This window comes from Podarcis pityusensis (assembly GCF_964106645.2).
Source record: "Podarcis pityusensis genome assembly, chromosome: 10".
NCBI lineage: Eukaryota > Metazoa > Chordata > Lepidosauria > Squamata > Lacertidae > Podarcis > Podarcis pityusensis.
In genome coordinates, this window is record NC_138035.1 from 57,507,788 (window position 1) to 57,534,708 (window position 26,921).

Consider the following 26,921-nt stretch of genomic DNA (forward strand, 5'->3'; position numbering starts at 1 on the left):
CCCAGGGAGTAAATTGATTTGACAGTCAAAGGGTCTATGCGGGGGTAGTTGGTCAGCTTCCCTTTCGCTGAAGACGTTGCGGAGATCTGCGTATTGTCGTGGTACCTTCACGTTCTCCGTTACTTCAGTCCCTGCTAGGGTGGCTTGGGCCCCTGCCAAACCCTTTCCCTCTTTGCAGTGTTCTAAGCAATGTGCTGAACCAAAAGAAACCACTCTCTGATGCCAGCCCACCAGCGGATCATGTAACGCTAGCCAGCTCATCCCCAATATAATGGGAGCTCCTCCCAAGGTGGCCACATTAAACGCTATCAGTTCGGTGTGCCTTGCCACCTTCATTATCATTGGGACGGTCTGCAAGCTGACTTCTCCTCCCAACAGCTCCCTGCCATCGATCGTGGTCACCTGCAGGGGGTTGCTTAAAGGGATCGTCTGTATCTGGTGTTCAGCTGCAAACTCTTTGCTCATGAAATTGCAGGAGCTGCCTGAGTCCAACAGCGCCTTTATCTTTAGAGGGTGTCCGTTTGGCAGCTCTAGCGCCACTTCTATCACTAGGGCGGGTTTAGGAGGTTCTGGCGTGGGCACTTTCACTGCTCTTTGGCCTGGCTGCTGTGCCCCGACGGTGGCAGCCAGGCGTTGGCTTTTACTTGCTTCGGTATTTCTTCCTCTCTTCCCTCCACAGCTCCTACCATCCCTTGCCATTCCTTCCTCTGGGGGCAGACTCTGGCAAAGTGACCTGGCTGTTGGCAGAGATAGCATTTCCGGGCGCCTTTTCCCTCCTTCTTTCCCCCCTCACTGGGCTTTGAAACTGCGCGCGCGCGCGCTGTTCCGATTTCCATCGGCTCTGCCGGCGGGAAAGTTGGCTCTGGAATGTCTGGAATGCGGAACTCCTTCCAACGTTCCCCCTTCCCTTCCCGCCTCTCCAATGCTCTCGCCTCCTGGCGCGCTCCTATGGTCAGCGCTGATTTGGTCAGCTGGACATAGACTCCGCCCTGGGCGCCCGGGAAAGTTCGTCTTTCACAGCCGAAGAAAGCCCTTCTTCAAAGAGCATTTGAATGGGTTCCGCCGATAGATCCCACCCCAATTTATGGATCAACATGGTGAACTCAGTCCAGTACTCACGGACAGATCGGCTCCCCTGTTTGCAAGCCATTAACTGTCTGCGGACCACTCCCTGTTCAATATCGCTGGAAAACATCAGATCCATGGCGCGAAAGAACTTCATCGTGTCCTTTAGGACGTCACTATTCGCTGCCATCAGGGGTCTAACCCAGTCTCTCGCCCCCTTTTCAAGATGCCCAATCACGAAAGCCACTCGTGATTCCTCGTCAGGGAATTCATCAAACTGCAGATTGAGGGCATATTGCATCTCTGTCCGAAAGCCATGATAGTCTTTGGGCTCCCCCCCAAACTTCTGCACCAATCCTGGTACCTTTCTGACGAGCTGGGTGTCTTTCCCCTTTTTGTCTGCATCCTGAGCCCTCCTCTCCTCAAGCCTCGCCGTCTGCAGCGCTAGCTGGACCTCCAACACCCGGTACCTTTCTTCCAGGCTTGGACCCGCTCCAGCTCCTGCTTCTCCGGTTCCGGCTGGGTTGCTCATGATGCCTTCTCCTGCACAAGCTGCTCACGAAGACTGTCGGAATGCTGTGATGGGACGATGAGCTGCTTGTGTGTAAAATCCTAGTCCCTCAGAGTTTGGTCAAGTTTGCAAACCTCTGTCTGTAACGGAGCCCCTTAAACATGGCTCCGTCAGTCGCTGGCAGATTCCGACAGTGGTTGCTTTCGGAATCGCTTCCAACATAAAAGCTCCTTAACGGAAACACGTCTTCTGGACTCTCTGCGTGACAGTTTCCGGCGAGGAGTGGGTGTCCCTACAGGAGGTCCTGAAACCTCCCCACTGTTTTCGCTGGAAGTGTCTCTGAGCCATCCCTCCAGCTCCCTTTCCCTCAGCTCAGCTCCTCTCCCCCTACTGGTTCCCTCTTCAGCTGCTGAGTCTCTCCCAACCTGTGTGAGCCCTTTCACTTCCCTTCCTTCCGATGGCAGTTCCCTGACACTTGTATTCGAATAATAGAATCTTAAAGTTGAAAGGGACTCAATGGCCATCTAATCCAATCCCCTGCAATGCAGGAATACTCAATCTCTCACTGTTGAATAAATAGGTTATAAATACAACCTCAGCTGGCCAAGCATGAATTACAAGAGTGTGTAACACAACACCGTTGAAATCCTAACTTCCTCTTTACTCCTGGTTACTTTTGCTTATGAGCACAATGCATTTGCTGCCTGGAATATTTCGAAACTTCTTGCCTGACATGTTTGTTCAACATATTTCATAAAATGTGAATGGAATAGTTTCAACTAGCATCAACTGTACTGATTGTAGTCAGGGAAAGAGGTATACTCTATATTAAAGATAGAGACGTGTTAGTTGTTCATCAAAGAGCTTAACACAGTTATGTGCTTGCCCCCCGCAAAGAATTTTATACATGAGCCAAGTGTAACATAAAACTACTTCCTGCGGCTGGGAAAATATGGCTGTAAGTGTCACTTTATAGCTGGCTATCGGGCGCCTCAACAACTGGAAGCATTTTGACTGACACTCATTTATAGTGAAACATATAGCCGACACCCAAAGACCCACAATTCCGTGTTTGCATAATGTCTCCTGTAAACACTCCTTGGCATCATTTTAGCAAATATGAAGCTTATCTGGCAGCCCTCTAACTTTCCAGTTTTGTTTTTGCATGGTGGGTGTTCAGATTATTAGTACAGTGGTACCTCGGGTTAAGAACTTAATTCGTTCTGGAGGTCTGTTCTTAACCTGAAACTGTTCTTAACCTGAAGTACCACTTTAGTTAATGGGGTCTCCCGCTGCCGCTGCACTGCCAGCGCACAATTTCTGTTCTCATCCTGAAGCAAAGTTCTTAACCCGAGGTACTATTTCCGGGTTAGCGGAGTCTGTAACCTGAAGCATCTGTAACCCGAGGTACCACTGTACACGCAAGCAAAATTCCAGATTAAAGCTTCTGCCCAATTACATTTATGTCCCAACGGGAACTTGAAACTTGTATTTTATTACAAGATCCATCAAGTGGTTACCAGATAGTCTTGCCACTGTTATTATGCATGCTCTAACAACAAGCAGACATTTTGCATAGGGGGTTGCGTTTAAAGTCTTCTGAGAAATTTCAGAATCTAGCAATCAGATTGATGCCATTAGTCTTAAAAATTAGTCAGTTTCCCAGAGTCTCCAACATTTCTCCGATGACAATAGGGACGTCCTATTCCATAATCATAAATTTATTATTTATATCCCACCCATCTGATGGGTTGCCCTAGCCACTCTGGGCAGTTTTAAACGTACAGTGGTACCTAGTCAAATGGCTTGGCTCCCAGTCACTTCCGGGGGCGGCGCGAACGGCAATGGCGGTCCTCTTCCATTAGTGAGGAGGAGGCTCCGCAGAAACTGGGTCGTTCGCTACGGCGAAGCGGAGACCCACCTTGGAAACCCGCAGGCAGCAAGATCCTGTGGTCTTGAGGCTCGGTGGGCGCCAGAAGCGACCCCCAAAACGTAGAAGGAACCCCGTAAGGGGCTCCGGAACGTGGAGGGGGGTAGCGGCGCTGTGAGCCGTTTCGCGATCTGTGGAGCGAAGCCGCGCGGCTGCTGCCGGTGAGCGCTGATCCCTTTTCCTGCAAATTCTTGATTTGGAAGAAAGCAACAATCCGTGAGTAAAGACTGAATATATTAAATTCGAGACTAAAATATTGAATTTGGCTGAAAGCGGAGAGACGTGGAAACAGGAAGTCCGTCTTCCGCTGTCACTGAACTTTAAAGCAAGGAGCTGGAGGAGTGGAGGCGTAAAAAGAACTTTCAATCCTACTGATCTGAGCACCCACTGAATTTTCTTCTAAACAAAGTAAGGACTTTAAGCTTATGATTTGGTACCTTTTATTCGTATCGATCTACCTTTCTTCTATTGGAATTACAAATTGGAATGAGAAACCCAGGGTCCGGAGCTGCCTGAGCTCCCTGAGAGACTGAGCTGTCAGTTTTGCAGATTTGGTTACTGTGTATCAGAACTTGCAACAATCTGAGGGCATTTGGACTTGCTATTTTGAAACACCGTCTGAAAGACCAGTAAGCACTGGTAGAAACAAAGTGGCTGTTAACATCAACTCTGCTAAATACTTGTTTTTGAAGGTTCCTGGACATTAAACTGGACTTTAATTTTATTAGAATTCTTCCCTAAAGACATCTTAAGCTCCCTCTAGAGGATTTGAGACTTACAACAGTGACTGTACATTTACTTTCCCTTTCCCGGCCTCCTGTCTTCTCTGGGCTCCTGTTTTCCCATGGGAATAACTCAGCTTGACCTTGACTTTTAGATAACTTTGGAATGAGTGGCACAAGAAGAAGGGGAAGAACTAGACAAACAACCCTGACAACTCTAACCTCAGCCTCGCAGATACGTAGATCATCTGTACCTACTCTGCCTTCAGAGGTAGAAGAAGCCGTTCTGCCACAGGCAAGGGAGGGAGACTGGCTACTTCTTGAAGACACTGACGTGTTGGATTTGGAAGGGTTTAACAATACTTTTGGATGGCATGCATATTTATGGTACGACAAGGTTAAAATCAATAAGGCCTTTAAGAACCATATTGTCAGAAAATCACTGTTTAATGTCTGGACAAAATATAAAGACTTGTTGGAAAATAAAACTCCAAGGTGGCTTTCACCTTTGGAAGCTAAGGCCCGAAAAAGACCCAATATGGAGGCCAAATGGCCAAAATATTGGGAAATACTAGAAAAAGATGGAGACAACTGGAAATTGCAGAGTTTGGAGAAAATGAAGGATAAAGTGCAAGACTGGTTACATTACGCTCAGATTAAAGAAGTTTTTAAAAATGACAAGAAACTAGGGTTCCAGGTGGAGAAATCGAAACTAGAAACAGAACTGCTAGAACCAAAGACTAAGGTACTTTCAAGGATGTATAACTTGCTGTTAAAATGGAATACACAAGATGAAATGGTTAAATCGGCTATGATAAGGTGGGCGCAGGACATTGGGTATAATATCATGTTTGAGGACTGGGAAAGGTTGTGGAGTACTGGGTTGAACTTTACTGCATGCAATGCTTTGAAAGAAAATGTAATGAAAATGATATATAGATGGTATATGACCCCAGTCAAACTTGCAAAAATATACCACCTGTCTGATAATAAGTGTTGGAAATGTAAAGAGAGTGAAGGAACATTCTTCCACCTCTGGTGGACCTGCCCTAAAGTGAAGGCGTTCTGGGAAATGATCTATAATGAACTGAAAAAGGTATTTAAGTATGCCTTCACAAAGAAACCAGAGGCCTTTCTTTTGGGTATTGTCGGCCAAGGGGTGGTAAAGAAGGACCGGACATTTTTTATGTACGCAACAACAGCAGCAAGGATACTTCTTGCAAAGCACTGGAAAGCTCAAGATCTACCCACACTGGAAGAATGGCAGATGCAACTGATAGACTATATGGAACTGGCTGAGATGACCGGCAGAATCCGTGACCTGGGAGAGGAGAGGATGGAGGAGGACTGGAAGAAATTCAAGATTTATCTACAAAAATACTGTAATTTGAGTGAATGCTAAGCAGGATGCTAGATCATAAATAATTGAGCACCACTAAATTAGATGATTCAAGATGATAAGTGAGATTGAGAAAATATAAACTTTTTCGAGAATTACAAGATTATAAATAAACAGATGGGACATAAGAATGCAAACAAGATGATAAATTGCTGGCAAAAAGTTATAACGATGAAAGTGGGAGCGGGAGATGTGAGGGAGTCCAAAGAAGATGTGAAATTATGTTAAGACATATGCTACATTGTTTATTATATCTATTTGTATTTTAAACCCTAATAAACATTTATTAAAAAAAATAAATGGCTTGGCTCCCGAACAAATTGGTTCCCAAACACCGCAAACCTGGAAGTGAGTGGTCCAGTTTGTGAACGTTTTTTGGAAGCAAAACATCCAACGCAGCTTCCGCTTGAGTGCAGGAACCTCCTGCAGCCAATCGGAAGCCACGCCTTGGTTTTCGAATGGTTTTGGGAGTCGAACAGACTCCCGGAACGGATTAAGTTTGAGAACCAAAGTACCACTGTATATAAAAACAGCTTGGGACCACTGTATCTGAACACTGACTCCTCCCATGTGGACTCTGGTCTTTTTCACCACTCTGGTACAGCCAAATATACAACCTTTTTTGGTGGCACCCAAGCTATGAAATATTCTCTCCAGGCACACCAGTATGGTACCTGTTTTACTTGTTTTCAAAGGCAGATTTTGGGGGGCAGTGTGCGGAATTTCATATCCTGTCTGTAGAGAACAAGTGAGAAGAACAATTCATGTATAAAGGAGCCAGCATATAAAAAACGAAACTCTGCATGAACCATCTCCTAATTTTGGGTTTGTCCTGGGAACTACAAGGAGAACCTGCATTCTGTGTCCCTTGTTGCACTTCTGAGGGCAAATGCAGTTCCAAAACTATTTAGTCAAGGTGGATTCAGACAACCAGCTAACAACTCCTATGGGAATTATCTTGTTGTTGTTGTTTAGTTGTTGAGTCGTGTCCGACTCTTTGTGACCCCATGGACCAGAGCACGCCAGGCACTCCTGTCTTCCACTGCCTCCCGCAGTTTGGTCAAACTCATGCTGGTAGCTTCGAGAACACTATCCAACCATCTCGTCCTCTGTCGTCCCCTTCTCCTTGTGCCCTCCGTCTTTCCATCAGGGTCTTTTCCAGGGAGTCTTCTCTTCCCATGAGGTGGCCAAAGTATTGGAGCCTCAGCTTCAGGATCTGTCCTTCCAGTGAGCACTCAGGGATGATTTCCTTCAGAATGGAGAGGTTTGATCTTTTTGCAGTCCATGGGACTCTCAAGAGTCTCCTCCAGCACCATAATTCAAAAGCATCAATTCTTCGGCGATCAGCCTTCTTTATAGTCCAGCTCTCACTTCCATACATCACTACTGGGAAAACCATAGCTTTTACTATACGGACCTGGGAATTATCTTACTAGGTGGGAATTTTCTTTCCACTCCTAGGAAGTAAAAATGACTGTCCCTTAGTGAGTCAGAATATAACTAGATATTCAAATTTCACATGACTACATTACTATTGTAATTATTGCATAAATGGTTGTCTGAAACTGCTCCCAGGAAAAACATATACTATTTTGCATGTGATAGCATTTCACGGTCCTGTGTGTTGTCTTATATAGCTTACGAATACCCCTTTTTTCTTGTTTCTTGTTTTAGATGGAGGACTCCATTTTTAAATTCTTTGGAAGTCAGACAAGGACAGTAATCCTGTACATCCCGTCTTCCGGCAGCGAACAAGACCTCCTGTTATATCGGCACATCCTTGCACAGCACCGTTATAGAGTTACAGTCCTTGAAGACAGGAAACTGAGTGAACATGCAATCCCCAATCCAGGTGAGAAGACTTGACGGAGCCATAGTATTTTTCCAACTGTAACACGATCAGATCATGAGGGAGAGGAGAGTTTAATGACCTTATATGCCACAGTTTATTATTCAGAGGGTTTCCAAGTTGAAACAGATCATGGTCTAGGTTTACTGCAAACTATTTTTATTTTATTTGCAATTTTCTTTCACCTCAGTCACAGTGCAAAAGGCAAAAGGCAGCTTGAAATTTGCATAAGTGCATGCATTAGTATTTAATCCAGCTCCCTCGTGCTCCCACTACTGATGTTTGAAGCCAGGCGCACATAACGTTAGCCGCAATCCATATTTATCATGGGAAACACTTCTGTTTTATTTGTTTACGTTCAAACCAGCTTCCATCTGATTTGAAAACGCAAGTCACGGTTAAGCTGAGGTGTGTACCTTAGAGACAGCCACTGCACATGTGCAGACGACAGCTTTGCTGAGTCAGAATTTGGGGGCGGGGTGGGGTTGCAGGCACAGAGAAACAAACTTGGTGAAGACATCCCTGCCCCCTCCCTGGTGTGTACAGCATTGTAAAAATGTGATTTGAAACACAGTGGGAGTCGGGGCCAGGAATGACGTTGCTGCATTTTAAGTTGCTAATATGAACATAAGCCTTAGGTTAGGTTCCATACATTTGAAGCTCATCCAACAAATGACTCTCCATCCCATCCACCCCCCAAATCCTGAGAACTGTTATTCCACCTCACAGAGGTATAATTCCCAGCACCCTTAAAACAAAACTGCAGTTCTCAGGATTCTCTGAGAGAACTAATGTAGGGCTGCCATAAGTCTGGATTTTCCTGGAGGTATCCGGGATTTGTGCATTGGAAATATCATCTGGATGGAATTTCCTGAAATTACGAAAAATGTCCAGGAAAACCCGGACGTATGGCAACCCATGTAGGAAATGTTGATTTTTTGGAAATTTTCCTTAAAAATAGCTGGAAAACTTCATTATTATTATTATTTTGATTTTGCAAAGAAAGCTCAACAGCTTTGTGTCTGGGTTTCCACTTTTTGAAATATGGGAACCCTAACTAATGTGCTTTAAATGTGAATTTAGTCAGGCATCTAAAGGGCTTGAAGGAAGGAGCCAATCTGATCTCCTGGGACAGGAAGTTTCAAAGTCTTGGCACCACGACACAAAAGGCCCTGCCGGTGTGTTCCCGTCAACCATACCTCTAATAGGGGCAGGACACAGAGTACAACACGCACACATTGATCCGAGTGGATGGGAAGGATTACATAAATGTGTGAATGATGTTCAGCCTGGAGGCAGTGTCAGGCTGCCTGCTTCTCAGCTGTGAGGGGTGTGCGATTTATAGCCAACTCTTGCAAAGCACAGAATACTCTTTTCCTTAAAGGTTTGTAATCAAATACACTCTGGCGTGGTTCACCAGTACAGGTGATGTTTATTCATGATCTGAGATCAGCAGTAATAATTCCTTACATCCCCCACCCCCCGCAGCCATAAAAAGGGATTTAAAGGCTTTCTTTCAACGTCCAGATGTACCGGCAGCCTTGCCCATTTGGGAATTGTATGGAAAACATCAAACAGGTGACATTTTTAATTTGGGGGGAGTCTGTTCCATGAGCTGAAAGGGTTTGTAGCTTGCTTATGTTTCCAGATTTACAAATAAGCTTTTTGAATAAATTTGAGAAATGAAGTAACTTGCTTACATACCTAAGCGATGATCTTCTCTATAACAGATGGAAAATCGTTCCTTTTTTCTTGCTAGCAAATAACATTTCTGTGTGTTTTTGCAAGCACAGTACTTGACGTACTCGTTTCTGAAAGCATATGCTTTATGTTGTGTCATAACATTTTCCTAGCAGAATGGTTCTGATGTATAAAAACGTGCTCCTATTTAAGAGAGCCAGGCTTTACATACTGAAACAGATGAACTGAAAATGGTAGGATAAGGAGACAAGAATCACTTCTCCTTGTCTAATGTAATTATCCGGGGTTTCTTCCTTCTTACTTCCAGGTTTCCAAATTCTGTCTCATTTATCTATATCCTAGAGTTAAGAGGAGTGTTTTAAGGAGTTTTGAAACACTGGCTTTGACGTAAACCAACAGATCAGAGTGATAATGGAGAGAGAAACTTTTCTTTTTTTATCTCTGCCCCTTGAATACATAATAGTTGTTCAGCAGTTAAGATTATTATGTGAAGTCCATGCTTTGATCCTTTGGGCTACTTCTTCATTTGAACAACTCATGGGGCCAGGAGTCACCTAGAGACTAGGAAAGCTTACGTTTGCATGCAGAAGGATCCAAGTTCAATTCCTGGCATCTTCAATTAAAAGGACAAGGTAGCAGAACAAATCTAATGCCTGAGTTCTTGAATGCTGATGCCAGTCAGAGAGAACACAATACTGGGCTAAATGAGCAAATGATGTGACCTACTCTAACATAGGGACGCAGGTAGCACTGTGGGTTAAACCACAGAGCCTAGGACTTGCTGATCAGAAGGTCGGCGGTTCGAATCCCCGCAACGGGGTGAGCTCCCATTGCTCGGTCCCTGCTCCTGCCCACCTAGCAGTTCGAAAGCACGTCAAAGTGCAAGTAGATAAATAGGTACCGCTCTGGCGGGAAGGTAAACGGCGTTTCCATGAGCTGCTCTGGTTCGCCAGAAGCGGCTTAGTCATGCTGGCCACATGACCCGGAAGCTGTACACCGGCTCCCTCGGCCGATAATGCGAGATAAGCGTCGCAACCCCAGAGTCAGTCATGACTGGACCTAATGATCAGGGGTCCCTTTCCCTTTACCTTACTCTAACATAGCTTCCTATGTCCCTAGTATATCGGACCCTCCAAGTGCCTCTATTTTCCAGAGATGGTCCCAAATTTACAGAAGCCATCCCAGTTTCTGATTTGATCCCAGAATGTCCCGCTTTTCCTTAGGACGCCCCTATTTTCATCAGAGAAATGTTGGAGGGTATGGAGTTTTGCAACCCTTGAGCCAAGGAGATAAGTAACTATACAACCATTCAAAGGCATCTGAAGGCAGCCCTGTAGAGGGAAGTTTTTTTAATGTTTAACATTTTATTATGTTTTTTATATATGTTGAAAGCTGCCCAAAGTGGCTGAGGCAACTTAATCAGTCCCTTCTTTGAAAAATTTTGGTGGGCCCTTGGCTCTCCTCTCCCTCCCTAGATAAAGGACCCCTGGACGGTTAAGTCCTGTCAAAGATGACTATGGGGCTGTGGCGCTCATCTCGCTTCAGGCTGAGGGAGCCGGTGTTTGTCCACAGACAGCTTTTTGGGTCATGTGTCCAACATGACTAAACCGCTTCTGGCGCAACAAGACACCGTGACGGAAACCAGAGTGCACGGAAATGTCGTTTACCTTCCCACCGCAGCGGTACCTATTTATCTACTTGCACTGGCATGCTTTTGAACTGCTAGATTGGCAGGAGCTGGGACAGAGCAACGGGAGCTCACTCCGTTGCAGGGATTTGAACCGCCGACCTTCCAAGAGGCTCAGTGGTTTAGACCACAGTGCCACCCACATCCCTTAGTAGTAACCCTCATATATCCCTATCAACTTCTCTAGGAATGGGCAGCTAGTAAATAACCATATTCCTTAAATTTCAGGCTGTTCATCCACAGCTACACTTGCTCCTAGTGCTTCTATACATGGACCATATCTTCTGCCTCTTCGTGCTCTTATTACAATCCAGTGTAATCAGAATATGTCATCCAAAGATAGCCACTTCCTCTTCTTTCTGAAGAGGACACACACACACACACACACACACACACACATCCAAAGAAGGATATAAATTCCTGCGCAGCTTTTGGCCCAACAGTCCTATGCAGCTGCTGAAAAGGAGGCAGAATTAGCCATTTGGGTTGAGGTTGGGGAGGGGAGAATCACAAATTATAATGGGAGGGACACAACACAGCTGCCATTCTGATATATGGTTACTAAGACGCTCTTACTCATTTTACTTGCCATTCGACTGCATTTATTTTTACACCAGTTTACTTAGCATGCGTAGGGCCTCTTGCTGAAGTCTGGTTTTGCCAAAAAAGACCTTTTAGAACAGACATAAATAGATGTAGCAAATTCAGAGGACGTAAACCATATGACATAAGGGCATAAAATGCAGAACGTATTAGGAAACGTTAAAGGCATTGGTTTTGTCGGTCAGGAGAAGGACCCAAGTTAAGAGGGGGCATAATGGCTCTTTCCCCACTAAAGAAAGGAAAAGGCAGAGTAGCTACAATCCACAAACCCACACAAACCTAGCTGGAGGAACTAAGTAGGCAGCTTTCAGTGTTCAAAAGGAATTCGGCTGTGGAAACTGGTTTCCTGGTGGAGTTGCAGGATCTTCGACAAGCTGTAATCAGGAAAACAGGCAATACCCTTTCCAGCTCCTGCTGTTACAAAATCCAGTTCTGAGGTTACGTCTTGGCATGTAACGTTACCGGAAGAAGAAATTTTCCATATCAGTTTTGCGAGGCAACGATTCCATATGAATGTACCCTCACTCAGCAAGAGTCGATACTTTATGGGACTGGCCAGGACTTATGGGAGCGGAAGTCCAAAACATTTGAAGGCCACTGTTAGGTGGTGGGTTGACATAGCAGCCGGCACAGCGATTTCTTCAAGTAGCTCTTTATTATGGTAAGCTGGAATAGAACTAACTGCGAACAGCTCAGCCGGCCTGTATTTATAGGCAGCCGGCTGTCAACATTGTAACCACAACAGCCCAGAGTTCCCGCCTAAAATAACTGCCGCGGACCTGAGTGAAAACTATCTACAGACCTGAGTGAAAACTATATACAGTATCCCCCTGTTGGCCCAGGGTGAAACTACACTACATAACACCCCTCCCCACCGAGATAAGGCGTTAGTTACAATCGTAATGGTTTCCTTATATACAGCACTACGCGTAATGGTTCAATTAAGCACAAAAGCATATCGGTTACATTTCCCATACTTAGACCAACAGTGATACCTGTCCAACAACATAGTCCTTTAAATAAGTTGGGCGCTTGGAAACTCTGCCAGACCGCCGGGGACTGGTAGCCAAGTCCGGAGGGCCACACAGTTCTCGCTGAGGCTGTGGTGCGACCCTAGGTGGCGTTGGAACCAACTCCCCTGGATCCGCTGCTGTGGGTGGAGCCTCCGCAAGTGGAGTGGTCTGAGTCTGTTCTGAAACGGCTTGGTTCGGCTCCACGCTGGCAGTTTGTGAGGGAGGTGTAGGTGGGGCCTCGCCATCTGTACGTGTCTCTTCTGGAGCCGCAAGCGCAGTTGGGGGCACCTCGGTAGTGTCCAAGTCCCCAACCCTGCGCCTAAGCTGGTCTATGTGCCGTCGCCACAAGCGTCCGTCTTCGAGTGCCACCTGGTACGAGCGAGGTCCAGTGACTCCCACTACTGTGGCTGGCACCCAAGGGATGTCCCCCACATAGTTCCGGGCAAAGACCTGGTTTCCTGGGACAAATGACCGTGGTGCGTTGGCACAGCCTGGGGGTTCAGCCACGGCAAAGTCTGGGTGTAGCCGGTCGAGCGGTGACCTGAGGCGGCGGCCCATAAGCAGTTCAGCAGGACTCCTCCCTGTGGCCGCATGAGGGGTGATGTGTTGCACGAACAAGTATTCGGCGACCCGCTCATGCCAGTCTCCCCGGTCCAGGCGCGCCAGTGCCTCTTTTGTCGAGCGCACCATTCTTTCCGCTTGCCCGTTGCTGGATGGATGAAAAGGTGCCGTTAGGGCATGGCGGATGCCCAGTCCCAAAAGATACCGCTCAAACGTGCCTGACGTGAACTGCGGTCCGTTGTCAGAGACAAGGACATCAGGACACCCATGCGTTGCAAACAGGCCTCGCAGCACCCGGATGACAGCTTCGGTAGTGGTGGAGGGCATCAGGGCGACCTCCAGCCATTTGGAATAGGCGTCCACCACTACCATAAAGGTCCGGCCGTGAAAGGGGCCAGCCAGATCGATGTGCACCCTCGACCAGGGTGTCTTTGGCGTCTCCCAGGTGTGTCCCTTAGCTGCCGGTGGTGCAGGCCTCGACTCCTGGCACGCTTGACAGGCGGACACCCAGGCAGTGATGGCATCGTCCATATTAGGCCACCAGACGTAACACCGAGCCAACGCCTTCATTTTGACAATTCCCGGGTGGCCAACGTGCAGAGCCTCCAGGACGCGCTGACGGAGTCCCTGGGGAATCACGACGCGGTCTCCCCACAGCAGGCAGCCGCGATGAGCTGAGAGTTCATGTTGTCTGGTTGCGAAGGGCTGGAACTCCGATGCAAAAGGCCCTTGTGGCCACCCCCTCCACACCCAGTTGAGCACCCGGCTGATGGTGCGATCCTGGGCAGATGCGGAGGCCACAGTGGCAGCCGATACAGGCGCTGCCGGAAGATCCTCAATCAGAAGGAGCGATGAAGCTGGAGCCGGGTCTTCCACAAATGCTGGAAGAGGGCAACGGCTGAGGGCGTCGGCATGGCCCATCGATTTCCCCGGGCGATGGATGAGCCGGTAGTGGTAGGCAGCCAGGAAAACAGTCCATCGCAGCATGCGTGGTGAGAGGACCGGTGGAGTTGGACGATCACCGGCGAGGAGGCCCAGGAGTGGCTTGTGGTCAGTGATGAGGTCAAAAGTCCTGCCATAGAGGTATTCATGGAACCTCTTCACTCCAGCCACAAGTGCCAATGCCTCCTTGTCGAGCTGGCTGTAATTCCGTTCCGTCGGAGATAGTGTCCTGGAAAAGTAGGCGAGCGGTGCTTCTCTTCCATCTGGAAAACGGTGACTAAGGACAGCACCGATGCCAAAAGGTGAGGCGTCGCAGGCAAGGACCAGCGGCCTGGATTCACTGTACTGTACCAGCACACTGTCTGAAGAAAGGAGAGCCTTGACCGCGTTGAAGGCCGCCGTCTCCCGATGACCCCAGGCCCAAGGCGTCTTAGTGCTGAGGAGTCGGTGAAGAGGCTCAGCCACTGTGGCTTTGTGGGGCAGGAACATGTTATAAAAGTTCAGCAGCCCCAGGAATGCCTGCAACTCCGTTTTGTTCTTTGGGGTGGGGGCCTGCTGGATAGCGCGGATCTTGGATGTGGTTGGATGAAGACCGGAGGCATCGATAAGATAGCCCAGGAACTCTACCTGTGGAACGGCGATCTGGCACTTCTCCCTCTTTACCTTGAGCCCGGCCTCCTGGAACCTGGTCAGCACGGCACGGAGGCGCTCGAACAGCTGCTGGTGTGAGTCTGCAGACACCAAGACGTCATCAAAATATGGTACCACGCCCGGAAGCCCTTGCAGGAGACGCTCCATAAGGCTTTGGAAGATGCCAGGAGCCACACTCACCCCGAACTGCAACCGGCGGCAACGGAAAGCCCCCCGGTGGGTGACGATCGTCTGGGCTTCAGCAGTGGCATCATCGACTGGCAGTTGTTGATAGGCTTGGGCAAGGTCCAGCTTAGCGAAGACCTTACCCTCACCCAGGGAATGCAGCAGGTGTTGGACAACAGGAACCGGATAAGCGTGCTGCTGAAGTGCCTTGTTGATCGTGCACTTGTAGTCAGCGCAGATTCTCACCGACCCATCTGGCTTGACAGGCGTGACGATGGGGGTTTCCCACTTTGCATGGTCAACCGGCTCCAAAACTCCTTGGGCGATCAGTTTGTCCAGTTGTTCATCCACCTTAGCCTTGAGAGCAAAGGGAACCCGGCGTGGCTTTAGCTTGATGGGGGTGACTTGTGGATCAAGGCTAAAGGAGATGGGCGTACCTGTATATTGGCCCAAGGTGCCGTCAAAAACCTCGGCAAAGTCTTTGACCAGACCCTCAGTCTCTGCGTTAGAGATGCAGTTGATGCCGGTGACTTCCAGGCCGAGGGCATCAAACCAGTCTAGCCCTAGGAGGCTTGGCCGCTGACCTTCGACCACCACCAACCGGAGCAGGCCCGAAAAATCCTTGAAGGCGATCCGGAACCGGCCAACGCCTACCACGGGAATGTCGTTTCCCTGGTAGTCTCTCAGGTGTACGCGGTGAGAGTCGAGTTGCCTTTTGGACACTCTGGGTACCAGTCTTTTGATGGTGCTCCATGACACGATGGACAGGGCAGACCCGGTGTCGATCTCCATGTCACATGGAGCTCCTTCAATGAGCACCGTGACGTTCAGCTTGCGTCGTGTAGGCGAGTCGGTTTGGCCAATCGTGGTTCCAGACGGGCAGCGGCAGTTGGTGAGAGCGAAACAACTTTCCTTGGCAGACTGGAGTGAAGACTTGGACTTGCGAATCGATGAAGGGGGGGTGTCAGACGGAGCCGATCGGCAGACCTTACCGATGTGGCCCCTTCTGGAACACTTCCTACAGATGGCGTCTCTGAATCGACACTTGGCACGGGAATGGTTGCCTCCGCAGCCAGCACATTCCGGTTGGCCCTTGGACTTCTGTTGGAACTTCCTGCGCTCCCGCTTTGTCTGGTGCACGTCATCGTCTTCACTGGAGGATGCCTCCTCACTGCTGGCCTTTTCATGATGCACCGGAACTGGCTCCCTAGCAAGACGCGGGCTGCTGGACTTGCGGATCTCCTGGGCGGAGCGTTCAGCAGCTTCTGAGGCCACAGCCTCCTCAATGGCTTTCTGTAGCGTGAGGTCTGGCTTGGCTAGGAGGCGCCGTTGCAGATGGATGTCCCGGACCCCGCAGACGATTCGATCCATCAGGGCATCGTCTAAGTCTCGGAACTCACAGTGCATTGCAGCCTGTCGCAGGGCGGTGGTGTAGTTGTTGATTGACTCCCCCTCTGCCTGGTTCCGGTGGTAGAACGCATGGCGGGCAGCAATCTTGGACGGCTTTGGTGCGTAGTGGTTGCGGAGCTTCTCTTGGATCGTGTCCCATGGTGTTGCCTGGACTGCTTCAGGCGCAACCAACGCTCGGGCCGTCTCAAACACCTCAGGCCCACAGAGGCTGAGGAATAGGCCCCGCTTCCGCTCCTGTGATACTTCTGTCAGCTCGTTGGCTTGGAGGTAGCAGTCGAACCGAGCGAGGTAGGAGTCCCATGATTCAGAGGCTGGCGCAAACGGCGGTAGAGGCACAAGTGAAGCCATGATTCCGATGCCGGCGTGAAGGGCGATGGATGGAACACAGTGCTCTAGCCAGAACAGTCAGCTCTGAATTGGTTCTGCCCAGTGATTTCGCTCAGTGATTTCGCTCTGTGATTCAGCTCAGTGATTCAGCTCAGTTCAGAGGCTGGCCGCATCTGGCTGTGCTCTGATGTCCATCAATCCCATCCTCGTCGCCAGTGTTAGGTGGTGGGTTGACATAGCAGCCGGCACAGCGATTTCTTCAAGTAGCTCTTTATTATGGTAAGCTGGAATAGAACTAACTGCGAACAGCTCAGCCGGCCTGTATTTATAGGCAGCCGGCTGTCAACATTGTAACCACAACAGCCCAGAGTTCCCGCCTAAAATAACTGCCGCGGACCTGAGTGAAAACTATCTACAGACCTGAGTGAAAACTATATACAGTATCCCCCTGTTGGCCCAGGGTGAAACTACACTACATAACAGCCACCATGCAGCAAACCCTCCAAAGGTCCCTCTTTTCCAGGAGCAGTCCCAGATTTACAGAAGCCGTCCCGGAACGTCCTGCTTTTCCTTAGGACAGGCACCCCCAACCTGTGGCCCTCCAGATGTTTTGGCCTACAACTCCCATGATCCCTAGCTAACAGGACCAGTGGTCAGGGATGATGGGAATTGTAGTCCAAAACATCTGGAGGGCCGAAGGTTGGGGATGGCTCCCTTAGGACATCCCTATTTTCACCAGAGAAATGTTTTTGAGGGGATATGAAGTTATGCAACACCTGAGCCAACGATCATTATTATTCAATAAAAAGGTAAAAGACCCCTGACAGTTAAGTCCAGTCGCAAACAAATCTGGGTTGCGGTGCTCATCTCGCTTTACTGGCCGAGGAAGCTGGCGTTTGTTCTCAGAGAGTTTTTCTGGGTCATGTGGCCAGCATGGCTAAGCCACTTCTGGCGAAACAAGAGCAGCAGATGGAAACGCCGTTTACTTTCCCGCTGGAGTGGTACCAGTTTATCTACTTGCACTGGCGTGCTTTCAAACTGCTAGGTTGGCAGGATCAGGGACCGAGCAACGGGAGCTCACCCCGTCGCAGGGATTCGAACCGCTGACCTTCAGATCAGCAAGCCCTAGGCTCCCTATTTTCATTGGAGAAATATTGGAGGGTATGGAATAGGATGTTCCCAGGGCTTTTTTTTCTTCCAGCTGGAACTAACCAGGAACTCATTTGCAGCACCTCTCAGGCAGTCGTCATTGCCATTCTATGTGAATGAGGGAGGCATTCATGGTGAGTTCCAGCACCTCTTTTTCTAGAAAAATAGCACCGGATGACCCTTTTTTTCATCGGAAAAATGTTGGAGGAAATGGAGAAGGCTCCAGTATAGCCACAACATGAGTCCATTTATACCCCCAACAGAATCAAATGATGAAGCTTTTCGTAGACTGTGGCACTTCAGGTGGAGTTCACGCAAAATTCTTACACACATGTAAAAAGCGGCACATGCAGAAGGGTAGGCCAAATTTCTCCTAGTAGCCAGGTATGTGCCTCATCTTCTGCATGCGTACAAATAGCACAAATAGAGGAAGAAAGGTATGTTCAACTTCCAATAGCAGCCAGTTATGTATTGTACTGTGGAGTGTGTATTAACTTATGGTCTGTGTGTGTGGTTTGGGAGCTGCACGGTCAGGGAAAAAAACAATGCTGTCCAGGGTTGTAAAGACTGTGGAGAGAATAATTGGGTGCACTCTTCCCACCTTAAAGCTGCAGAGATCGTGCAGGATAGTGCGCACCCCGGAAATGATCTCTTCCAGCTTCTGCCTTCTGGAAGAAGGTACAGGGTTATAAAGACTAGGACTAGCCGCCTGAGAAACAGCTTCTATCCAAATGCGATTTTGGTTTTAAACGCTGTGTAAGGTAGTCTCTATGGGAGTATATTGTATTTAATTATGGGGTATCAGAGTTTTTAGGGGGTTAACCAGGCTGGGATAGCAGGCTTGTTGGTTTTTGAATGTCTGATGTAGATTTTTTTTAAATTTCGTTGTTCTGTATGGGACAATGACAATAAAGATTATCGTATCGTATATAACCTAATATGTGATTGTAGAATTCAAGCAGTGCATGCAAGTCTTCTTTCATCAAAATAAATAGCTATAGCAAACGGAAATAAAAGCACCAGATGCCCCAAAGGGAAAAATGCTATAGTGTTCTGTAAACATCTGGTTGCCATTTTCAATTAGGACTGAAGGACCCGCCTTTTAAAGGAACTGAAATATGTTTTTAAAAATAAATAAATGGGACACTAGGCATTCTGTTCTTTTCGTGGCTGGGGGGTAAAGGAAACACCATGGATAGAGAGGTCACAAGAAGCTCAGCTTTTCTAAACAAGAAAGTCTGAGAAATTTAAAGTGAACTGAACTCAAGTTCCAGCAGTATAAACAGTCCAACAGAGTTAAGGTTAAATAAACATGCCTGGGGACCCACCGATTCTAGTAGAAGCACAAATGTTCTTGTGCCATTAATACATCCATTCTAGAGTAACCATGAGAGAAACATCTTAGTAATAAAGTCAGGCAATAAATAAATAAATTGTGCAGTAAATAGCTTAAAAAGTACCACAACGTTCTTGCCTTATTTTCTCTTATACAGAAGATGTGAGCGCAACTGGCCCAGGACAAGCAACGTTTATTTCTTAATTCAAAGCATATGTTGCAGGCATTAATTTTTTTCCCCTTTGGAAAGCAAAATATTCATTTCAGTTGCACCCTTTAGTCCCATCTTTCAGCAGAGTACGTCTGTAAACAAAAGCTGTGAAATGATAATAACACGTTCTTGCAGTTTAGCATTGTATGTATAGAGATGTGTAGATTGTCGTGCAGCTTTTGAGAGTCGGCGTTTCAGTTTACAGTGAAAACTTTCTGAAGCTTAAGGAGGGTGAAAGAGCAAGGCGGGGTAGGATGCTTGATTTCAAAAGTATCGTAATGCTGTAAAGAACTGTTAAAACACTGAACCCTTCAGAAACATGCACAATAGGCATTTCTTTGAAATCTGTTTCCAGCCTTAAATTGCATAATTAGGGTCTCAACCTCTGCCACCCCCAAAGTACCAGAGTTTCTTTCATTTTGTAACAAGGTTCTCAGTAGTTCACAATTATTTGTAGGTACAGAACAGCTTCAGTCACAAAAATGTAGCATCCTGCATTTATTTAATTTGTTTATTTTGAAGCGGGTTTCTGTTTCTTATGGATGCGAAGATAGTCTTGAAAATGTGTGAGCCCTGGGTGCTTTGATAATCCAACAGGTTTAGCTTACAATGTGGAGAATAAAAAAATCCTTCCAGTAGCACCTTTAAGACCAACTAAGTTAGTTCTTGGTATGAGCTCATACCAAGAACTAACTTAGTTGGTCTTAAAGGTGCTACTGGAAGGATTTTTTTATTTTGACTATGGCAGACCAACACGGCTACCTATCTGTAATGTGGAGAATGTAATTGCACGGGTCTAGATAATTTTTCCAAGCAAAACTTTTGGCCAATTCTATCCAATTTATTTATTTTTGTTGGTCAAGGTAGATGGGAGGGTGGATGATTGGCACCTATTCTCATGCAAACAAACTCTGCACAAATGCTAGATATATACAAATTCCGATGTAAACTAGCTGGAGGTTCAAAAAAGCACACCCAAAGGCATGTCCCACTGAAATCAATGAACAGCACCCCCAATGGATGTGCATTCTGATCCATGTCCTTTTAAAATATATTTTAAAATATTTTTCAGGTTTATACATTTCATTAATTTTACAATCATTTTAAAATGCCAAAGTTTGACTCCCTTCCCTTTCTTTCTGCAGTTCCTTAAATTTATTTTTTAATATCTTCTGCATATCCAAATTCATTTAATTATCTACTTTAAATATATACTCTTATGAAGCTTCAGGTTATTACAATAATCTTGCCAATGTTTTTTATCTGTTTGCAATTTATCTGTAAATATTCAAGAAACCATTTCCGTTATTTTATAAAAAGTTTGCTATCTTGATTTCTTATTCTTCCGGTACGTTTCTCCATTTCTCAATATTCCATAAGTTTTTGTATCCATTCTTCCTTTGCTGGGACTTCTGCTTCTTTCCATTTTTGGGAAAGTAACATTCTTGCCAGTGTAGTCACGTCCATGAATAAGTTTCTATACAATTTAGGTAGTTGTGTCCCTACAATTCCCAAGAGAAAGGCTTCTGGGTTGTTGTTTTACAAACGTTATTTTGAACATCTTTTTCATCTCTGCTGACCCTAAATTAGTGGTTGTGTGACTTGCCCCAGTAAACAGAATCATTTACATAAAACATTGTTTGCAATAGGGACTCGGTTGTAGGAAACAGAAAGGGTGAGGGTTCGGAGCAGCAGCTTCCAACAATATGGGAAGCTAAGAGAGATGTGATTTCAGAGGGCAATCTACAATTCTATGATTCTAGGATGGTTGGCATGCTGGGGCATTGCACGTCGAAGTCCCCAACCACTCCAAATAGCTCACACATCACACAGAATTTTTGTTTAAGGTTTTTGGCATAATTTTTGGCCACAACTTTATTTAAATACAAAAATTTGAGTGGTTGCTTAGGCATTGGTTGCGACTATCTGCCCCCAGTGGGGACAGACTGACATTTCGCAAGCCTGCAAAAGCCAGAAATGGAATACATTTTGGGGATATCGACAGAGCAGGGAACCTGCCCTCAGCCCTCCCCAAAAGCAACCAGGGGCTCTTGCATGGCCCTAGCCCCTTGACAGGGTTCGGACAAAAGCAATGGTGAGCCCCTGGATTCCTTTAATGGAATACCCTTGCAGCAGTATCATTAGAGGGGCAGGCACAGCCGATCCATGCCCCTCCACCAACCAGTTCATAAAATCAGTGCCTAACCGCAACCTTACAAGTTGTGACGATTTGCTATGCAGTAGGCAAAAACTAAATGGCACCAGCCAATCAGCCAATTGGACAAAATCCCTACCGGGCCCCTGCCCCAAGAGCAGACGACCCCATGACAGGCATAGCAAGGTCAAGCGAACAACCCTAAATATAGGGAGGGGGGACGGGCAATCCGATGCACGGAGCGAAAAGAGGAGGCTCTACGCTTCGTGCAGGGAGTTTTAAGGTTTCAAGCTGTCAATCACAAAATGGCAACATTAACTTCATCCCCGGGGCCACTAGGGGGCGCATTGAAAGATGGCTGACAATAACATCTCTCCGACCCACACAAGGTAATTTGGAGGCTATGATGGGGGTAATTAGCCTCCTTAACCCCCCCCCAGAATTGTGGGGGGGACGGCCCTTGCCTGCTGTGCCCTATACCACCCCCGAATTTGTGGGGGTGGGGGCACTAGGCACAAAGCCCTCCTGTGGGATTTCGGCGCTCCTGGACGCCGTCCCTGATCCGCGCCACTAGATGCAAGAACTTCAAAAGAAGCAATTTGGATGAAAGGAATGCACATATTTCAAGGAAGGAGGGGGAGTAACGACTCCTAACAGAAGAGATCTCTGACAAAACAAGATAAGAATAAAACATGAGAAGATACGCCAAGACAAGGTACGGCAAATGACTGATGGGGGAGGGGGAAAAAACTCTCCCTTCTTTTCTTATGTGATTAAACAAGAATCCCCTCCCCCCACGAGTCAGAAATGTCGTTTTAAGGACTTAAGCTGTGGATTTAAGGCTGTGTGGAGATAAACTTTCAAACCAAAGCACGTTTTAAGAAGAGCGTGGAATGTGTAAGAGCTTTGGAATGATGCAGTTAAAAAGGCCGTTGCCATATTGGGAAGTTCTGTCGGAGGTCTTGAGTCTGGGAGGAGAAAGAGAGAAATAGAGCTGTTTATATATTGTGGGTTAAGCTCCTCAGTGGGACTTAAGAGCGACAGTTTTACGAGACTATGATGGAAAGAGTGATGTTATCTATGAAGGAGATGATATATGGAAACCATCTCGATTTGAGGATTGGAAGAACAGAAAATTCACACAGGACTATTATTACTATTGGTGTTTATCGGCTTAAGGAGACTATCAGAAGAGATCATAAAGAAAAAAGAGAAAATATATGAACAAGATGTGATGTGGAAACGGCAAGATAAGATGGGATAGAATTATGAACTCTGTTTGGACTGATTTGGACTGATTGGGACATTAACGCAGCAGCAAGAAGATGATCAGAATTCCCCTTCGGATCTTGAAATATGGGTCCCCCCAACAAAATTTAAAATTCGGCTTTGTAATTCGGAATTTATGTGATATGATTTAATTTGATGTGATTGGCCAGTTAATTAAAATTATTTTTAAAACAACAACAACATTAACTTCATCCCAACAACAAGGGAAGCCCAATCACAACAGTGGCCAATGATCAATTAGCCCGCCCCACAAGTTTGGTGTGTCTTGTTGGCCCCCACCGCAACCTGTGCTCTCCATGAAGGAGAACACACTTTATCAAATGTGCTGCTGGAGAGGTTCCGGGCATGGAGGGAAGTCGAAAATGTTGTAATCCGCTTGCAAGTGGAGTCAGAACTTGGGAGCAGCTCTTTCTCATACTGTAGTCTCCTTGGATGCCAGAGGCCTATTCCAGAAAGAAAAAAAAAAGCCCTGTAGTTTTAGGTTCAGATATTCTGGAGGGAGAAGTTCTGGCTTAGAAACCAGCTCTTGACAGATGCATCCAGCGTGTAGGAAGCAGGCCTTGGGACTGCCAATATGATGAGCGCATTCTGCAAAAGTTTGAAAGTTCATCCAAGTACCAAGGTCCTGGATAGAAACAGAAAAGCACAATGTGCTAGGATTTCTGTTATTTATTTGCAGTTGCAAAGGTGTGTTCATCTTGAAATAAATAGATGTTGGTACAGTGGTACCTCGGGTTACGTACTTAATTCGTTCTGGAGGTCCGTTATTAACCTGAAACTGTTTTTAACCTGAAGCACCACTTTAGCTAATGGGGCCTCCTGCTGCCGCCGTGCCGCCAGAGCACGATTTCTGTTCTCATCCTGAAGCAAAGTCCTTAACCCGAAGTACTATTTCTGTGTTAGCGTAGTCTGTAACTTGAAGCGTCTGTAACCTGAAGCGTCTGTAACCCAAGGTACCACTGTACGTCTTTCTTCTTGTTAGGCATGCCATTCATGGCGCCTTAAAGCTGTAAAGTCTCATTTATTTTTCCTCTGTTTATGGAAGTGTTTGTGTATTCATCCTGACAACGTTTAATTTGTTCCGTGGACATAGAAGATAAATAACAATGGTGCTGTGAATGGGGAAGGCACTATTCCTAATGCATATCAAGACAATTCTGTTGGGTAGACTCATTCACGTTGATTAACAGAGTTGGCTGGGTTACATTTATCTTTCTGTCCCTCTGGATTAGCCAGATGATGTCTTCCTGCACTCTTGATTCTTCTGTGGGGTGTAAAATTGGGATTGTAACAGCTGCCTGGGGGGAAAGCAGGCATCTTTTCTGTGGGATCATCCTGTAGGGATGGCAGGATGCTGTCAAGAGAGCAGAGTGCTGCCATTTGATGTGTGTGCCTTAATACAGTCTTCATTTATTTTGCCTGTAAAGGAAAGCTATACAGACAACAACGGTAGCAAACCCAGCATAAATTCAGTTTTACGTCAAGCTTGTGGCTCTCATTCTGTTTGTTTCCCCTCCATTTTAGGGTCTTCAAAATTTAAATATATATTTTTCCTATCTACTACCTTTCATACTGAAATTTGGCATTATTACTGTGATATCCAAATCTAGTCAAATATCCAAATCTAGTGGACCCATTTGACTCTTAAGATGCCTTAGTCAGCTGTATAGTCAACAAGTTGTATGTTTTACTTTGCTTGAGATTGTGGAAGGAATTTGCATGTGGTTGCAGCTGGCTCTTATATACTAATAAATAATGATTTAATAGCCCTCTTCATATCTTCAGTAGCTTGTTGCTATAAACAGAAACAGTACTGCACAGTTGTTTGTCATTGCGATAATCAGATTTTAATAGCTGTCTCTTGCCTGCCACCGAATTCTTGCTTCCAAGATGGATCCCACAAAGGTTGGCAACTGATCAGGAAAAAAAACAACAGCCAGGCCTGCCCTTCTGCCTTTAATAACAGTTTTCAAAAATAAGCAGGTGATAACATGATGGTAAATGATGGTGATAATGTCTGGACAGTGGCAAGTTGAAAAGTTGCAACCTCCCATCTGTCCTGGTACATACTTGTCCCATAACTGTGGCGGTTTTTGGAGACATCTCTCACGTCAGGCATAAGTGTTGGCACCTGACTTCCTACGACAGCTGCCAGCTGCCTGGGGCTCCAGTTCCCCAGTAGTTGACACTTGCTCTAGTCCCTCCACAATGGGCAGCTGTGGCTGTGAGCCTCAATTTTAATTTCACACAACCCCCTGGAGCAACATTACGGCAGGCATTCCAGGGCATTGTGGGAAAGCAAAATGGCATCTCCCTTGGAGTGTTCTTTGCTGTGTGGCAAGCCTAAAGGCATATCCTCCAACATTTCTCCCATGAAAATAGGGATGTCCCCTCCAACATTTCTCCCATAAAAATAGGGATGTCCTAAGGAAAACACAGGGACTTGAGTGGCGCTGTGGGTTAAACCACTGAGCCTAGGACTTGCCGATCAGAAGGTCGGCAGTTCGAATCCCCACGATGGGGTGAGCTCCCGTTGCTCGGTCCCAGCTCCTGCCAACCTAGCAGTTCGAAAGCACGTCAAAGTGCAAGTAGATAAATAGGTACCGCTCCAGTGGGAAGGTAAACGGCGCTGCTCTGGTTCGCCAGAAGCGGCTTAGTCATGCTGGCCACATGACCTGGAAGCTGAACGCTGGCTCCCTCAGCCAATAAAGCGAGATGAGCGCCGCAACCCCAGAGTCGGCCACGACTGGACCTAATGGTCAGGGGTCCCTTTACCCTTTACCTTTAAGGAAAACAGGGACATTCTGGGATCAAATCAGAAACTGGGATGGCTTCTGTAAAACTGGGACTGTCCCTGGAAAATAGGGACACTTCGAGGGTCTGTAGAGGAGGCACTTTGCCCAGGTCACCTTCATTCTTCGAACCACCCCTGTCTCAAGTACACATTTCATGGACTCTGTTTATTTTTTTCATTTCATAAAGTTACACAAGGTTGTTTTGCATGCTACACGGGGCTATTTTGGCATTGGGGTTTTTGCACTGTTCTTCTTTACGATGCAAAATATTTCTGAAAGCAGCCCAGTTTATTTTAAGCCAGTTTGTCCTATGAGGTCTTTGTTTTTGGTACCTCCGTTTGCAGAATAATATTCTCCCACTCCAAAAGCTCTTCGGATGAAAGAATGTTTGCCTTTCTACTCCTACCAGCCCTTTGTCCATCTGCATTGCTTGGCCAGCTTAGGCATTCCAAGTGGTTCGTTCAGAGGGCAGCATTCTGAAGAGCGTGTGAGGAGAGAATGTTATCTTGCTGCCATCTGCTATCTTGATGAAAATATTGAGCCGCATATCTATGAGAAGCCAGTTATCAATATGCTGCTTAATGTGTACAACACGCTGCCGGGCTCTAGACTGCTTGAAAAAGAACATTAGTGAGCAGATCTGGTATGATCTGATGTGCCGAAGCTGCCCCCTAGAGGGCAGGTGAGGGAACAGGAGGAGGGGGAAAAGGATCCTATCATCAGTGTTACACTGCCAGGCCAACATTCCCTTTCTTGCCTCCCCATCCCTATAAAATACACCCATGCTTATTCAGGTAAAGGAAATATGGAGCTAAGCTGGCCCACCTTTCAGTGAAGCTAAAAGCTCACCAGAGTAATTCCTGAGATCTGTTGAACGTATTCAGTGTGGTGCTGAAAATGCCAAGGTTGCAGGTTCGATCCCCGTATGGGACGGCTGCATAACATAATAATAATAATAATAATAATAATAATAATAATAATAATGTATTTATACCCCACCCATCTGGCTGGGTTTCCATAGCCACTCTGGGTGATTTCCAACTGAATAATAATAATAATAGCATAAAGTATCAAACATAAAAAAAACTTCCCTAAACAGGGCTGCCTTCTAAAAATCAGATAGTTGTTCATTTCCTTGACATTTGATTGATGGGAGGGTGTTCCACAGGGCAGGCGCCACTACCGAGAAGGCCCTCTGCCTGGTTCCACATTCCTGCATTGCTGAGGGTTGGCTTAGATAATCCTCAGGGTTGCTTTGACTCAACAATTCTGTGATTCTGTAACATACTATTCCCAGCAAATACACATTTATACCATCTTTCATCCAATGAGCTAAATGTGACATACAGGCGGGTTCTCCTTCTCTCCATTTTGATCCTCCCATTACCCTTGTGAGGTAGGTTACTCTGAAAGATTGAGGCTGGTGAACTTTATGGCTAAGTGGGCCTT

General features: G+C 46.6%; 1 protein-coding gene across 1 annotated transcript in view; it reads left to right on the forward strand.

The window, feature by feature from the left end:
• The window catches only part of CPED1 (cadherin like and PC-esterase domain containing 1), a 135,190-nt gene that overhangs the window by 21,991 nt on the left and 86,278 nt on the right, over window positions 1-26,921 (forward strand). Inside the window, exon 3 of the mRNA XM_081023526.1 lies at window positions 7,302-7,479. Coding sequence (XP_080879652.1) covers window positions 7,302-7,479 — 178 coding nt within the window. The remainder of the gene's footprint in view (window positions 1-7,301; window positions 7,480-26,921) is intronic.